Raw genomic sequence first — 17,068 nt, 5'->3', positions numbered from 1 at the left:
TTAATAATTTTACTCGTTCATCAGTAGCATAAATCTTTCAAAATTGTTGTGCATAGAATGTAATTCTAATTACGGCTTTTATGTTTAGTGGCTTTAGAGAAGTGCAACTCCAAAATGATTAAGTTTTAAGTATGTAAATGTTTGTTTAACGCAACACGTGCGATTTGTCCTCATTTGTTATAATCCTCGGCAGTGTAAACGGTGTATTACACATGATTTCTAGTGCAATTTCAGATGAGTGAAGCCCGCTTGACGGTAGCTAACATGCTCGAATGAATCTGTAATCTGCGAGAGACATGTTTGTTTCTCCCCCAAGGGGCAGATAGCGATCTGTACAGTCAAGTCCCGATTTTCCATCTTTCTCGTCTCTTTTAGGATTTTTTCTTAAGACCGATAATTTCTTGTATAACCGTTTCACATTTCTCTGTGTAGTGATATTTTAAACAAGAAAATATTTTTGAAAAGTTCCTATTATATTTCTTTAAAACCATAACTTGTAAACACTTACCTGCCCGTATGCGGCGCCGATACTTCGCATCTGTGCTGCTCCGGGACGGTTCGCCATCTTCTCGCTAAGCGTACCATGGCAGTGGCGTCCATCAGTCCATAACCAAAGCTGTGGCTCACTGTCAAACAGAAATTGAATCGCAAAATTAAAACGATATTGATTCAATTTTTTTATTAATCTAGATTGGAATTCTATATTTATTCACTATATAAATTTGTCGAATTAATTAAAATATTCTCGTAAAAAGATTATATTTTATTATTAGATTTACCTTCTACGAAAGATTAAAACTTTTACAATTTAATTTTATCATGGTAATTTTTTTTCTTTTTATGAAGATCACGCGCATTCAATCTATACGAATCTGTTCTCTCTACCAAGAACTTGAGATATTCACCGTTTCTGCCGACACCGTTGACCACCCAATCGGGTGCCTGCAGGTTCGCAGGTTTAGCGGTTCTGACTACGATGTGTTGCATGTCCCGCCAGGTAAGATCTCTATTCGCTTCCAGGGCGAGCGCGCAAATGCCAGCCGCCAGCGGCGCCGATGCGGAGGTGCCAGTGTGGCTGCTAGTACAGTGATGATGCAGATCCGTAGTGACGACCTGTTTCTCACCGGTAGAACCCGAGCTGTATGTAGTGGCGAGGGTGGACGAGCACGCCTCGCTGTACCACGGCACAAGGCCGTTCTCTGTCGCACTACTGATCGACAGCGTCCAGATACTATTGGTATAGCCATCACAATTGCAGTTATCGTGGTCCCGGCCGCCGTTCCCGGACGCCCACACGAAGATCGAACCCTTACCGTTGCGACCCTGGCGGTGTTTTAAAGATCTTTTATTAATTTAATTCACATTACAAAAAAACCTATTATATAATATATATGTTGCACTATATGCAATAAAATTTGTTCTCTCGAAATATTTAAGATGGTTTTAGTGCATACAAATATTTTAGAAGATAGCATATCATAACAAGCAAATTCAGACCGCAGATTGTAAAGGCGGGATTTAGTAAACGTATTATTCAGTTCAAACTAAAGTGAATTCTGAGTTTATCGTTCCAGATAATACTTTGGACGTGGTTGACTTTTTTCATTGCTACTTGGCTTTAAGATGCTCGAAACGCTTAAGGCGCTTTAGAAGTTCGAGACACTTTGCATGTTAAAGCCGCTTTCTACGCGCCCGTAAACGTACAATAGTAGATGATTCGGAACGAAACCATTGTTAAGAAGTCGATGAGGCTGAGTGTTTAGCGCTAATGGTCTCCGTAAGATCGAGGCTGAATTGTATGACTTGAGCTCGTAACGGGAAACACCCCTACATTTTGTATATGTTCCCATTCAAAGATTAAAAGAAAAGTTTTAGCAATTGAGTTTTAAGATGTTTGTAGTGTCATCTCAATATCAAATCTGATGCTCAAATTAGAGACATTTTTTCTAAATTCAGTTTATGATTGCGTCTGAAGTCCACGGTAATTATTTCAATGAATTTAGACACAGTTTACAGAATTGAAAAATACATTTAACAATTGATAATTTCATTAAATACGCTTTGATTAAAAAGTGCCAATTCTTATTTCTCGCGTTATTCATCGGTCTAACTTATTATTGTATATATTGCTTACAATTTTACAAGTGCATTCTTTATCGATCCTGCATGTCCAGCCATTTCGTGATAAGACCAGCCGTCCGATACTAAGGTACACTAAGCGTGACCGCGAACTCTGAACTCTCTTTGAGGCTCGACGTTAACTAATTCAGCAATATAGTGTTCTAGCCTTTGATCAGTAAAGCTATTTGATCGTAAAGTGATAAGGTATCCGCCTGACTGTATTAGACAGCCAAATTCGATCTGTATAACAATTGTCTCTGTATAACTGATTATATTAAAATTAGTATATAATACGTTTTACATTAAATTAACTTAATAATACTATGGATGTATTCTTCTAAATGCAAGTCAAAATTTAATTGATAAAATAATTTGTTAGTTTTATACAAATATATTATTCTTTATTTTTAATCCAGCCACTTATAAAAATATTATTATTTAAAATTGTAACCTATCCAAAATCATAAGATACAATATAAAATTGACGATGCTGAAAAAAATAAAATATATAGGAATTTACGTAATGTAATAACACGTAATAACACAATTGCATCATATATATATATATATATATATATATATATACACACACACACACATACAAGATATACATACATACGAGTTCTAGTATATTTCTGTCGACTAAAGGGTGAAATGATCAAACTTGATAACAGGTCCCGAAGAGAATTTTGAGCTAGTCCATACGTATTTGCCTTTGTCGGATATAAGATGGAATATTATGTTATACAAAGGGAACCGTTGTTAGGTTATTATGTAACGATACACAAACTCAAACAGTTATCGAAAATGACGCGGCTTGACATATAACAGTGTTATATTTATTTCGATTATTTAAATATAGATATAATACTTATCGCGTCTTTAAAAATAGAAGATTTAGGGAAAAATAAGGCTACTGTATTGATAGTATTATATTAAATTAATATAATCATTACATTTTGTAATTTTTGTAATATTTAACAAAATCATTAACATCTAATAATTAATAAAAATTAAAATATTATATCACATATAAATTTTGATTATGTCTTTAGAAACAAAACATAATTTCAAACATTTGTTAAAAAGTATATAATTATTAGACTATACACTAATAGTATATATTTAATAATAAAAGAACAAATTATCAATTTGATTAAATTAATTAAGATTTAAAATAAATTTAAAGAAAGTTCGAAAGTCCGATTAAAAAAACTTTCTATTAAAATTTTTTCACATATCTGATCTTATTTTCTTTCTTTCTGGTGTGAAATGTTTTGTTCGTGCATAGTTAATAAAGATCTGTTCCAGAAAATTTTAATTCTATAGCGCGAAATATCTTAAAAGATATTTTCTAAAGACAGGGAGAGACCGGGAGAGACAGGGAGAGACCGGGAGAGACCGGGAGAGACCGGGAGAGACAAGGAGAGACAGGGAGAGACAGGGAGAGATAGGGAGAGACCGGGAGAAACCGGGAAAGACAGGAAGAGGCAGAGAGAGACAGGGAGAGACCGGGAGAGACCGGGAGAGACAAGGAGAGACAGGGAGAGACAGGGAGAGATAGGGAGAGACAAGGAGAGACAGGGAGAGACAGGGAGAGACCGAAAGAGACAGGGAGAGACCGGGAAAGACAGGGAGAGAGGGAGAGACAGGGAGAGACCGGGAGAGACAAGGAGAGACAGGGAGAGACAGGGAGAGAGAGTGTGTGTGTGTGTGTGTGTGTGGTGTGTGTGTGTGTGTGTGTGTGTGTGTGTGTGTGTGTGTGTGTGTGTGTGTGTGTGTGTGTGTGTGTGTGTGTGTGTGTGTGTGTGTGTGTGTGTGTGTGTGTGTGTGTACTTTGAACTTCAATACTTTCATTATGTTACATATATTGATATGCAGTAACGTTGCAACAGTTTAATTTTTGTTTCATCTATATAAAACAAGTTTTTTAAGGCAAATTAAAATGGATTACAAAGTATATGTGTAAAAGATTTCACGAGATGAAAGTAATCTCGACAGAATGATGGCCATTTAACATTGCTACTGGAAAATGATTTAAACAGTATTAATATCACTACTTGTTGATCCTGTTTATGAACGTTTACTGGATATAAGTAATTCCTACAATAGATAAGAATGTTTTCGCGTAATTTTTAAATTAAAAAAAGCTGCAATTGGAGCGATAATTTTATGATTTTATTTTAAATATTTATGGATAATGTGTGTTTTTTATACCAGTTCCAGAAATGTTTTAAATATTATTGTTTGTAATATATTTATATAATAATTTCTTATCTTTTTGGTATCTTTTTAATAGCCTTTTTAGCTTGTTTTTTTTTCATTTTTTATAATTTCTGTCATAATTTATAATACATATATAAAAATTGATATCTAAATTGCTTATATTATTAAATCTTTTGGTTATTTTGGTGGAAATGCATATGTGACTAACTTCTTTGATATATTTCATTCGACAGTTATGAAATAAACGTATTTTGTACTAACCATACTGACATTTGCATATGATTTGCAGTTACGTTGCTGGCAGTAAGTTTAAATGGTAATATGTGTTAGCGTAGCTCAAGCCGGCCAGTTGCTTAAAAGCACCCAATTAGAAACTTTCTGAGGGGCTGACCTCTCGAGCAAGTCTATTAAACCAGGTCTAACTGAAGTTCTTCGTCGTTCTCGTTAATCGAATTACATCTGTCATCGTTTCGTCGACGATACAGTCGACTATAATATCGAAGGAAATCAATCATTGATTACGGACATACGTTGATTATGGACACATTTTATATGGAAAATTTGATATAGAAAAAAGCTACATATAATTATATAAACTAGATTTTATTTCTTTAATTATTTAAATAAATCAATGTTTTTAGTATTAACATAGCGTAATGTTTAATTTCTGAGAAGTAAGATATCATTTTAGAAGGTCTACCCCCATTATTGACGATCTCTGTACTTTTTCACTACTTTATTTCCAGTAATATTTTAATATACGATGCCATTGCATTAACAGAGAGCTAATATATATAAAACATTAATTATTAATATAATTCATATAAATTTTGACATCAACGATATAATTTATCATTGTGTGCTCATTTCAAAAATGAGTTTCGTAAAAAATACTTTTGATTATAAAAAAGCTAATGAAAATTAATATTTTGAATTACTATCATAAAATGGGACACAGGTTTGTGTGAATCAGACAGATAATAGAAATGGGGGGATCTTTACTATAGTTTCTCGACAGCATCTGATGGCTCCCTTTTAATGTTAGATATCTGCGCTTTAATGATCGCTACTTGAAGCAGGGACCCTCTCAATGCTAAAGTTCGCCATCGTGATAAAGGAACGTTGCGAACGCGATCGAAGAGCCGAGGCGTATACATCGTGATGACAATGGCCATTGTCGCTACTGAAACTCGGAAGATTTCAGGGAATGCTTCTGCGTGATACATTTGTGCGAATTTCATTTCATCCCGCGACGTTGTTTGGACACGAGCATACAAATCTCATTAATGATAAACCGACGAATTTTGCTTTCGAAGAGAACGAGGATTCGAAGAGATGCGATGAGACATCGTGTGTTCTTTTATACGTAATAATATTTTATATAATTTGTAACAATATAATTAATTTTAAAAATGAAAAAAGTTAATCCGAAATTTAGTATTCCTGTTTTTATGAAAATAAATTATGCGTCACTAAATCTTCGATTAAAAGATGGAAAGTAAAGATACATTGTGCATCCTTTTCTGCGCATAATTATTTTTAAAGAGATATAATGTTTTCGCGACACTTTATTATCGAAAAAATGTAAGTAAAAATATAGGTAAAATTCGTACATTACTCTAAGAATAATACAATAATAAAATACAATTATAAAATTATAATACGAATATTCAATATAATATTAAAATTATTCGAAATATACTTATATTACTATCCCATATCAAAAAACGAAGATTTAAATTTTCGCAATTCTTATTGAGTGAGAAACCTGTAATAGTTACGGCACTTAAAGCAAACTTCTTTCTTTTATTTAGTTCTACAAAGAAAAGCTTTATCAAGTTAAATGTATTTCTTTGGCGCAAGATGTAAGAAATCAGAAAGGCGATAATTGAACTTGAAGTTCGTCAACTTTAATCAGGACAGCTGTTAAATTCTCGTTTTATTCTCAAATAAGAATTTAGATAGCTGATGAGAGTAATTGTAAAGAAATCTTGAGCCATAGAAAAATAATAGAAAATCAGACAAAGTAAAACGATCTCCAGTTTAGGTGCGAGAACAACTTGCATCGGTATTTCAGTACTGCAATGTCGTATTAAATAGTTTATCGATCGGCTTTTGTTACTCTTGTGTAAAGTATATTACTCTTCTAAGAATTTTCTATATATACACACACAGAAAGATCTTTAATTAAAATTTTCAATTAATTTTCCATTAAAAATCACCAATTACCTGATCTAGAGTTTCTGTATAGCTTGTGTTTAATTTGAATTCTATCGTTAATACAACGTATTAACAAAGCATAAGCATTGTAATGCGAAGCTTTAAAATCCCCTGCTTGACGCTTGAGAGTAAGGAAGTGTCTGAAAGCAAACTGGAAGCTTCCATGTCGTACGAAGGTACCTTGTAGCTAATTGCATTTATCTTGTCATAGCGCGGGAAATTATAGCGAAGAAAATTGCAGTCCTAAGTGGATTACGCTGCTACGTCGAAGCTTCAAGACGCGGCATATTTTCTTTCAACTTGTTAGACATAATAAAAATGATATGACAATTAATATTATTATGAGTATTAAATAATGTTTCAATTAGGTTTTAGCGTTTATGTAATGTTTACGAAGAAAACTACATTTATTTACGAAATATCTTTGATCTTAAACTAATCTTCTGAGTAAAATTATTTTTCTAAAAAGAAACATTGCCAGCTAGATTAAAATTAAATTAAAAATGAAAATGTAACTATAATTTATTTTATCTACCCGCGGGTTTTTGTATTTTTATTTCAAGAGTTAAGAATGCAGACAGTAAATATCAAATGTATCAAAATAATGAAAAACTTAAAAGGTTTTAGAATTTTTAATGATATACGTCTAAATTGGTAAATATATACAATAATATAATTCTAATGACAAACACTCACTTTGGTGATTCCTTCGATGAAAGCTCTGGTGGCCAATTCACCAGGACCGTCTACAGTTTTTCCATCGTCATCCGGTCCCCATGAGGCGCTATAAATATCAATGTGTTGGGGATTAAGGCTCAAGGATCTTGCTTCGACGGCATCTGTCACATCGCCGTCCAGCATTCGAACACCTGTATAAAATTAGAATTGCGAAAAATTAATAACTAACATTATATAGTATATATATTTATAAATAACTAATTTTCTATATGCATAAGTTTCCATACAAATTTTTACTGCTAGTTTTCTAAGAATATTCACAGATATAAACACGTATGTATATGTATGTCAAGAATCCGTTTCCAAACTGTTAAACAGCATACATTTTCCTGTGAGTTAATTATCCTACACAATTGCCATGTGAAATAGAGAATTCCCATTTACAAGATCGAAATTGGGCATCGCGCACCGATTTGGATCAGTTGCGAATGTAATGCACGTAATAGGCTATTGCTAATCCTGAATCTAATTCGAAAGTGATGCACCCTCGCGATATCAATTCTGCTTATTACAAACACGTGTCGTTCGCAGTAAACGCAGTAACGCGAGTTCCGACACTGACTTCGCTGCTGCTAATTGGAAACAGAACTGCAAATAGATTTAAGCGATTGCTGGGAACTGAACTGTCATTTCCAACGATTTAATATTTGAGTATCTTATCTTTCTCTTCCTAAAAGTTTTTTAATATCTCATTTTTATTTTATTTCAAACTTTTGCGCAATAAGCTTTTATTAAAGCAGCAATTAAAATTTTACGTTACTCGCGCGCTCATGCGACTCAAGATTAAGACAAGACACGGATTAAAATAAAATTTTTCTTAGCTCTTAAATCAGAGCTCTTAAATTATATATGTTAGAAAGTTCTGAAAAGTGCACGTGAGATCTTTCTGGTTCTTAAAGTCGAAGATTAAATAATCGAAAGATTAAATAATCCTTTTCATAGAACACTCACCACCTACGCCGGCTCCAAAAGCAACACCTACAGCGCAAAGAGAATTGTTGGCAGTGGCTGCGACCTCTCCGGCGCACCTGGTGCCGTGTCGATTGCTATCTACCAGATCGTACCTCGGCATGGGATCTTCATCGTGACTGTTAACGTCGTAACTCGCCTGAGGGTCCTACAACAGAAATCAAGCATGGCATTAATACAAGTAAAACTATATGTAAAAGCATTAATACATTTCTATGAAGCAGTATTTATTTGATAAAATTATTAAAAATAAAACACGTGTACACAATCGTACAATGAGTGAAACTACATTTCGAGTGAAGCTTCAAAAGTTAAAAGCAAAGTTTTTAATGAAAAATTATTAATATGTTAAAAACTTTTGTAAGCGAAATAAATTTACATTTCTTTATCTAAGAGAGATCTTTCGAACAGATAATACGTAACAGAGAGGGATTATGATAATAAGACTTTATTGTCGCCAGAGTGACGAAATACTACGCTTTAATCCCTGATCACGCGCATCCGGATATCTTCTTAATACCTATTCATTTATGCATCATCTGCATAATGAGAAATACATGTGAAGGGATATAAGCTCGCATAATCAGAGCAGCGTGCTAAGGTGCACCATCGCAGCATGTGTCTACTGGCTGATTAATGCGATTCACTTTCTACTGCGTGCGCAGATGCCTCATTCAATGTAACCATCCGTGAATCAATAGAGCACTTGGTGTGTATTGTATATATATATATATATGCATGCATTGGATAACCCGTACTGATATTCGCGCTTAACAGCCGATATTTTTGGTGCATTCGCGATACGTCTTCATCGACCATATTCTATTGTGCGCTCCGAAGTTATTTCTCTCTTTGCTTTTTTTGTCAATGTATTTACGTATCGAACATTCATTCCTCAAGTGATATTAGATAAGGTATTAAGAGCCTGCGATTTTACTTATCCGTGTCAATTTAATCAAATAGAAAGCTACTTTACAAGATTACCAAATCTGCCATAAAAAGTGACAACACACAATTTACATAAATATAATTGCTTTCAGTTCGCAAAATTCTATAAACAAAAGTTAAATGGAGATTTATCGTTTTAATACTAAAAATGTGTGTTTACTATTTTATTATCACGTTAGAGAAAAAATATTTTTTTTATAGAAACCAGAAAATCGCTAAGTTTAAAAAAATACAATATTAAATATACTTACATAATTTTTATAAAGATCAGGATGATCTTTCTCCAATCCATCGTCAAGTATTGTGACTACGATGCCATTTCCAGTAATTCCCTCAGTCCAAGCACCCTGCACGTTCATGTCCAACCCCTTTCCCCTGTTCTGAAAAAAATTACTTCATACTTTTGTGCTATTTTTCGTAAATCTTAATTTACGATATAAACCGGTGATGCTGATGTCGATCAAATTTGTGTTTTGTACTTTGTAAAATATTTTTTAACTGTTTTTTATTTATTTTATTATCATCAAAACTCTCTCAAAGTAAAGTCATAAAATGTCCTACTGTTGCTTTTGTCGTATCAATAATGTCGAACATGTACAATTTTTGCTAAATTGAATGTATAAACTTTTGATCTGGAAATATTGTTTGCAATATGTTTTTAATGAAAATAATTCTATATTTTTGATACCAAAAATACAAAATATATTTATTAATTTTTTATTCAAATATTCTATGTTTTATTTTTATTCATGTAAGCTCTTTCAGTATGTTTATTTAGCGATGCGACTCTTGACTAATAATCTTGTCGTACGCGGGATAACGTGTCCTTGATTAAAATTGCTTACCAGGTACCACATCTGAGGCCACCTCTCATCGTTTAGCATGGTTAGTATATTGGACGGACGTTTGATTATAAGATCCCTTTTGCTGCGTGATTTTGCTCGCTGCTGCTCCGCTCGACGTACTCTGGAGTCATTCATTAGCCTCTGGTGCACTTCGAGATGCGGTTCCGTCGACCTCTTTGCCACGGATCGATGCTCCATGTGGAACCAATCATCATTTATCTGCAACAACGCGAATCGTTCCGTATGAGTATCGTGAATTGTCATTGTGGTGATTTTGTTATTTCGAGTCCGTTACGAAAAACGACTAAACCGGGAACTAGTTATTCATCGATGTTCAATTAGAAGTTAATAATCGTGAACGTTACGAGCAGCGATCGTTCTTCCGCTGTTTTACCGTACTTCTTTCGAAACACACCCTTTAATCACATGCAATATCAATGTAGAGGAAAAAACGAGTGCAGGTTAATTTATAAATGGGTAGCAATTTTGAGCCGTTGGAGCGATGTAACACACCACTTGTATATATTACAAACTCGTTAAATGAATGTAGAAGGAAAGTACGTATGTATTGTAAGTATGTATTGTATAAATCAAGCATTAAATTCGAAAGAAATGTACATCTATGTGTAAGATAATTTGAACGTATAATATATATTGTAAATTTTAATATTTAATATTTTAGAAACAGGCAACAATTTAATCTCTCTCTCTCTCTCTCTCTCTCTCTCTCTCTCTCTCTCTCTAGAAGAGGGAAGGAGGGAGAGAGAGAGAGAGAGAGGGACGATTAGAGGCGAAGAGACGAGAGAGAGCAGAGCGAGAGGGAGGAGGCAGCGAGAGAGAGAGAGAAGAGATCGAGAGAGAGCTCCGAGAGAGAGAGAGAGAGAGAGAGAGAGAGGAGCTCTCTCCTCTCTCTCTCTCTCTCTCTCTCCTCTCTCTCTCTCTCTCTCTCTCTCTCTCGAGAGAGCTCTCTAGACTCTCTCTCTCTCTCTTCCCTCTCTCTCTCTCTCTCTCTCTCTTCTCTCTCTCTCTCTCTCTCCTCTCTCTCTCTCTCTCTTCTCTCTCTCTCTCCTCTCTCTCTCTCTCTCCTCTCTCTCTCTCTCCTCTCTCTCTCTCTCTCTCTCTCTCTCTCTCTCTCTCTCTCTCTCTCTCTCTCTCTCTCTCTCTCTCTCTCTCTCTCTCTCTCTCTCTCTCTCTCTCTCTCGTCAAATTTTACGTTATAATAAAAATGAAATAAAAATTAATTATATAGTAGTTTTACAATTTTAATATTCTCCGAAACTATCGAGAGAAAATATACTATATTGAGCGAGCACAAATTGCGAGATGCAAAATCCACCGCGATCTCCGCATTAATTATTGGAATTGGATTAACGCAAACTCGCATGTTTTTATTTTTTCCCATTATTCCCGACAATGTAGACAAGATAAATGCTCACTAAATCCCCGAGTCGCGTTTATTAGGACTACGAGATATATCATTTTCCGACAGAAATGAAAATGTATACCGGCCATAAAACAACGGCGTTTGATGCGCAAGTTTGTTCCACCGAGTGCAAAAATAAGGGTGTACGCCGAGAGAGTGAGATAATGATAAACGTGAAAAGTTGGAGGCCAGCTGCTGCGAACAGACTTCTTTTGCAGCCGTCTCGGACCACGCGAGCTGCATTTTTTTCATTTCCGCGCCTCCCTTCCTACGCCTTTACAATGTCACCTTTGCATGTCTAGCGCATATATTTCACTTAAAAAGCTGTTATGCTACTTCCTATTAATATAATATAAACAAAGAGCAATATAAATTATGTAGGCACTCTCTAAAAACCATTTGCTCCATTTTTATACAGAATTCTATATATCGTAATCTGCGTACTATTTCGGTAAAATAAAATAATTGTTTATAGATAACTATAATGTAGATTTTACTTTGACAAGCATTGCTTTTTGATAATTCATATTTGTCAGTAATTAAGCTGTACCTAAAATTTTTAATAAAATAATACTATTAATGTTCTATTTTTTTTTAACTTTTATTACATATTTACGTCTGTTTTCTGTATAAACGTACATATTTATACCGAAAGTATATAATAATAAATAAGTGCGAATTTTGAACATTCCTAAAGTAAATGTTGACTGAACGTGAAATATTCCAAATATTACACATCGCAGAGTAGTTTCCGAAAGCTCAGCGACGCTTTTTGCAAGGGTGTTTTTCCAGATATTGATCGCGAATCACCCTGCTCTCATCCATTTTCGTCGGGTAGCTCTTCGTCTCGACAATTGGCATCTTGGATGGCGAATAATGCGGGCACGAGCGCCTCGATTGCGAAGAAAATTCGCCTTTGTCCGCGGCGGACTTTAATAGCTCCGGCTGCATTTTCTCGCCGCGCGGCTGTCTCACTTCGGCGATTCGCGGAAGGCAAGGATCGAGACGTCCGTCCCCCTTTTGGAAAATCTTCAGACGAATCTTGTATCTCTGTCGCTTCCAGCCGCTGGACACTGGTGCTCGTGACTTGAACTTCCTTCTTTTTCTTTTTGCGGTTTCTTGCCGCGACTCTGATCTCTTCGTCTTCTTACAGTGGGCCAAAAGAGCTCCTTGCTTTTGCTGCACACTAACGTCAACAGGTGGCTCGTGTTTGACATCGGTACCCGACATTTTCTTAATGCCAGGACACTTACTCAATCGATGCTTGAAACTCGCCATGTTAGGATTGCAGTCGCCGATATCCGACGTGACAGATTTCCTCTCGGGCTTCTTCACGCAACAACGGCCGTCCCTTGTCAGCTTGGGAAATTGTTGAATATTAGATTCCGTCGTTCTGCCAACTGGCACAGGAAGTGTCAAAGAATCAGCACACTTGTCCTCGAAAGAAATCACACAACGAGGCTTACATTTTTTTGACGCCTTCTTGTGCAAATACGGGGCCTTTTTCGTATCGGTTTTGCCGCGCTCATTTTCATTCGGACTCCTGCTGAAATCCTCATGAATATTCTGTGCAGATGACGCAGTGACTTTCGCCCGATATTTCGGTGGTCCTTTCTCAGGAATCATTGGTGAGGATTTAACAGAGGTCGAACGAGTCGTTTTCTTCGAGTAATGAGACGGTAGCTCTTCACTCCAGTGTAGACATTTCGGTGGTGGAGGATCGGGTTTTATGTAGTACTCATATGTATCTCGTGCAAATTGCTCCTTCGGTATTTCAACATGACAAGTTTCTTTCTCGTTCGATGTAACTTTTTGGGAAGGCTCTGAGTCAGGACAAAATGTAGTTTGTCTCGACTTATCTCCGCAATAATCTCGTGGCTTGCACGTCGCTTCTTTTTTGACTGAATAAACGCACAATTTTGGCTTGCATTTGTAATAAATTTTGCCTTTCGTTGCTGGTTTTCCACAAAACCATCTCTCACATTCTATTACAGTCGCTTGGTCCGATTCATTACACTGGTTTACCGATGACTCGCACTCTCGCCGATTATTATACGGCATAGGTTTGTCCAAGCAGATCGGGGAATTGGATTCGATCGACCGACTCGATAAATCGTCGCAAATCTTTTGATAACTTTCTTTCGATATCTGATAACCATCGCTACGCCATTCACGCGGTTCTTCGCAGGAGTCTTGCCGGTGATCCTCGATGCGTCTTTGGTCTTCTTCCGTTTCACAGCTGGATCGCGTGTTTTTCCCATGTTTAAGTCGTGTAATTATGCCTTTATTAATATTACGTTGCAAAAGTGACAAATCATCATTTGTCATAAAATCATTCCCTCCCATACTAACATTTCTGTACGAAAGCATACGATTTGGAACAATATGAGACGCCAGTAATCTCTGTGGAATCCTCAGAGATTCATTTAACACATGTGTCACTTGTGACTTCTCATGCGACAAAAATGTCAGGATTCTAGGCAAAATATTCATCTTGCAGATCCTACTCTAGTGAGACGAATGAAATTCTTCTTTGATAAATTTCTTTGACAGTATTCTCAGTTTCATAAATGAGTGCGGCACTGAGGTCGTCTTTGTGGACACCTGGATGAGAAGATGTATTATTTGCGCAAGAAATATGAAATCTTCGAAGCGTCTGCAATATTTGAATTTGCTCTCACTGAGAGCTCACTCGTTGGTAAACAAGCCCGGCTTCTTAATAAATATAAGACGGTTCAATGCAGAGCACTATCTTTGTATAAAATGTGCGAGTTAAATCTTCACGGTCTTTTAACACATATTTTACACTCGGTGTAAGTTGAGACTTTCAACATGACTTTACCTTACGCCAGAAAGCTCCCAACATCTTTTTCGCTGGAAGCTTTAGGATAGAATTTCCCGTAGTTCGACTTTGATCTTGTTACTTTTCTCAATCCTCTTCTCTATCGTCGCTTTTTCTCGCTTATTAAGGTCAAAGTAACATTTTTGAAATGTCAAAATATTATCAGGCACAATAAAAAGCTCATAATTGCGTCAATAATTTAAGTAATAAAAAGGTTCCACTCGGGTTCCAAAACGACCACTTTTGGATTTATTTGAATTTCGAAAACTATTGTGGTTACCGGAAATTTTGACGCAACACGTATCAAACGTACGCGGTTTGCTGAGTAAAAGTTGAACGATTGAAGTACGCGACGAGAGGAGATTTGATCGATATTGCAATGTTCACGCGTGTGAAAGTTACAATGTGTCTGCTGTAAATGCATGTATCCAATTTATATAATAGAATTAGAATATAAATGTCACAATTTATCGCTTCTATCATTTCATTTCGACGCCCAAAACTAATTTCCAGTCCCTCTCGTAACTTCGCCGGCCGGAGATCGTCCATTGAACGTCGGTCCTAATTGCCACCAAAATTCGGAGAACCCTAGAATCGTGGGAGAGGTCGTGTGAATTCCATTCCAAACTTTCCATTCGCGACGCCGCTACCGTGGTTTAGAATCCGCCAAATTGCTTTAACGGCGCGCGGGGTTCATCTTCGATATGTGTCGTCGCACATACGCGACGACCCAGTTCGATCGATCAGATTCATTAGGAGTGGTTCAGTCCAGTTCGGTCTCCGAGATTATCTGATTTGAGAACTCGTACGGGGAGATTGATTGGAGAATTCCGTTCAGGAACTCGCGGAATAATATTGTCAGTTTACGTTCACGCGAACTGTCGCGGTTGAATTAATTTCGTATGTCTTCGATTCGTTTTCGTCGCTTCATTATGACGTTACATAGTCGTAATTTTCACTTAAACCGTTTATTATTTTTAATTTTGAGGCCCAATTTCTCAGACGTTTATTTTTGGTTAGATTAGGTTACGAAAACATTAATTATTACAAAATATGAAACTGTATTATAAAAACTACTATATACAATATCAGAAGACACTTTCTGGTTTACATTAATTTTACTTTTATTTTTAACTTTCAAGAAATATTATCCAAAAGCAAAGGTATAATGTATTGATAACTTATCTCTAAATTGTATAAAATTAATAATTAATTAATGAACTATAGGTGTGGAAATATCATTTTAAGAAACTGCTTTCAATTATCGTTGCTGTTACAGCTATTAAGCTCAAGCGCTAATAAATGACTAGATGTGTAGCAGCAATTTCTTAAAATTCCGACGACCCAATCCCGCGCAGCTATTAGGAATTCGTAAATTGAACCTGTCATTGGGGTAGCGCCAAGTTCTAGATTCGTGTCGTCGCGTACGTAGGATAATCGATCACACAATGCCGGTGGCTTCGCATCGAATCTGATTCATTAGGTGCAGCGCCCAGCGGCGGGCTCATCCGATTTATCGGGCGGCGCGAAAGCGTTGATTGGCGGACGCCGGATTGCGGACCGCAGAAATTGTGAGTGCTCTCGGCGAAGGGATAATGTCATCGCGATGGCCCGGCAGCACGAGAATGCGCGCCCGTACCGTACCGTACCGTAATTCCATAGAGTGCATCCAGCGAATTGACGTGCAATCAAATCGCCGGTGCACAAAGAGGATGCATCGCGGTAACAGAGCGCCATGTAGCAGATTAACGCTATGAAATTTTTTCCCACAAGTTCTACTAAGCGCATATGTCCATATTGTAAATAATTCAAAACGATTCCTTTGGACTTACTTTCTATTTCATAAAAAAAAGATTTCTTATATTTAGTAAAATAGGAAGTAATTAATTTGTTTTATACAATTTCCGAGATTCTTTTAATTTTTGTTACAGATAAACGCATTGGAAAAAAGTTCTAGTTATCAGAAAATAAGATCATAAAGTCAGATTTTAAATTAAATCTGCGTGAAAAATCTTATTCATTTGTATAAGATACTCAAAACATTTTTTCGTAACTTCCGAATTTATAATTTCTACATTTATCATTAATGAAGAATCTGAGACATCGGTCTTTTCGATCAAGAAGAGCAAGGCTACATTACGCCATGGTTCGTTCGCGCGTCGTGTTTCACGTTTCACAAGGTGAACATCACCTTAATGGCCCTTCATGCTATATCGAGCGTATCGCGTATCACGATCGACGTTAAGCGCTCGTGCGTGAAAAGTATCGGCGGTTAGATAAACGTGCAACTTGCACCGTTCGCCGATTTTCTTTACCCACCCTCTAAATAATTTCAACGGTGTTGCCTCATCTCTGTTTGCATGAGCGTGTCATCGTTTTATATATACGTCTCGCAACCTGAAGAACGATTTCCGATAATGCTGATTCAATACGCATACATCAAGCCAAGGTTGCAGTTTGGTAAGCAATGCTTCTTCGAGAAGAGTGACCCTACCATCCAGGAGAATATCCTACCGGATCCGAAACTCATGCGAGACTACACCCATGCAAGTCACTGCCATCGTGGTACACACACACACAGTTCTCCAAGCAATACGCTCTTCACGATGTAAGAAAATTACACATCCGAGAGGGTTAAAAATTTCAGCGAAAAATTTTATTTTGTTAATTATTAATATTATTTTAATCTTATATATTGATTATTATTAAGTTTAATTCTTAGTTATTATTAATTTT

The 17,068-nt window shown here is 36.2% G+C and overlaps 2 protein-coding genes across 7 annotated transcripts in view; both read right to left on the bottom strand.

Annotated features, from left to right (window-relative positions):
- LOC105835671 (furin-like protease 1) overlaps positions 1 to 17,068 on the bottom strand; it is a 216,426-nt gene that overhangs the window by 25,444 nt on the left and 173,914 nt on the right. For all 6 annotated transcript variants that reach the window (XM_036291646.1, XM_036291647.1, XM_036291648.1 and 3 more), the window contains 6 exons: positions 10,068 to 10,286; positions 9,474 to 9,602; positions 8,257 to 8,422; positions 7,264 to 7,436; positions 906 to 1,323; positions 509 to 626 (listed from right to left, as the gene is read on the bottom strand). In XM_036291646.1, the coding sequence (XP_036147539.1) occupies positions 509 to 626; positions 906 to 1,323; positions 7,264 to 7,436; positions 8,257 to 8,422; positions 9,474 to 9,602; positions 10,068 to 10,265 (1,202 nt within the window). In that variant the 5' untranslated portion in view covers positions 10,266 to 10,286. The remainder of the gene's footprint in view (positions 1 to 508; positions 627 to 905; positions 1,324 to 7,263; positions 7,437 to 8,256; positions 8,423 to 9,473; positions 9,603 to 10,067; positions 10,287 to 17,068) is intronic.
- Positions 12,102 to 17,043, bottom strand: LOC114255171. Its single transcript, XM_036291651.1, has 2 exons — positions 14,333 to 17,043; positions 12,102 to 14,094 (listed from the first exon to the last, which is right to left on the bottom strand). The coding sequence occupies exon 2, from the start codon at positions 13,981 to 13,983 to the stop codon at positions 12,250 to 12,252; it is 1,734 nt and encodes a 577-aa protein (XP_036147544.1). The 5' UTR covers positions 13,984 to 14,094; positions 14,333 to 17,043; the 3' UTR covers positions 12,102 to 12,249.

The sequence above is a fragment of the Monomorium pharaonis genome, chromosome 9 (assembly GCF_013373865.1).
Source record: "Monomorium pharaonis isolate MP-MQ-018 chromosome 9, ASM1337386v2, whole genome shotgun sequence".
Classification (NCBI taxonomy): Eukaryota; Metazoa; Arthropoda; class Insecta; order Hymenoptera; family Formicidae; genus Monomorium; species Monomorium pharaonis.
This window is presented reverse-complemented; position numbering and strand designations above follow the sequence as displayed.

What these genes read in the sequence shown, in the direction of transcription:
- LOC114255171 (XM_036291651.1), bottom strand. Translation starts at nt 13,983, where the DNA reads ATGAATATTTTGCCTAGAATCCTGACATTTTTGTCGCATGAGAAGTCA.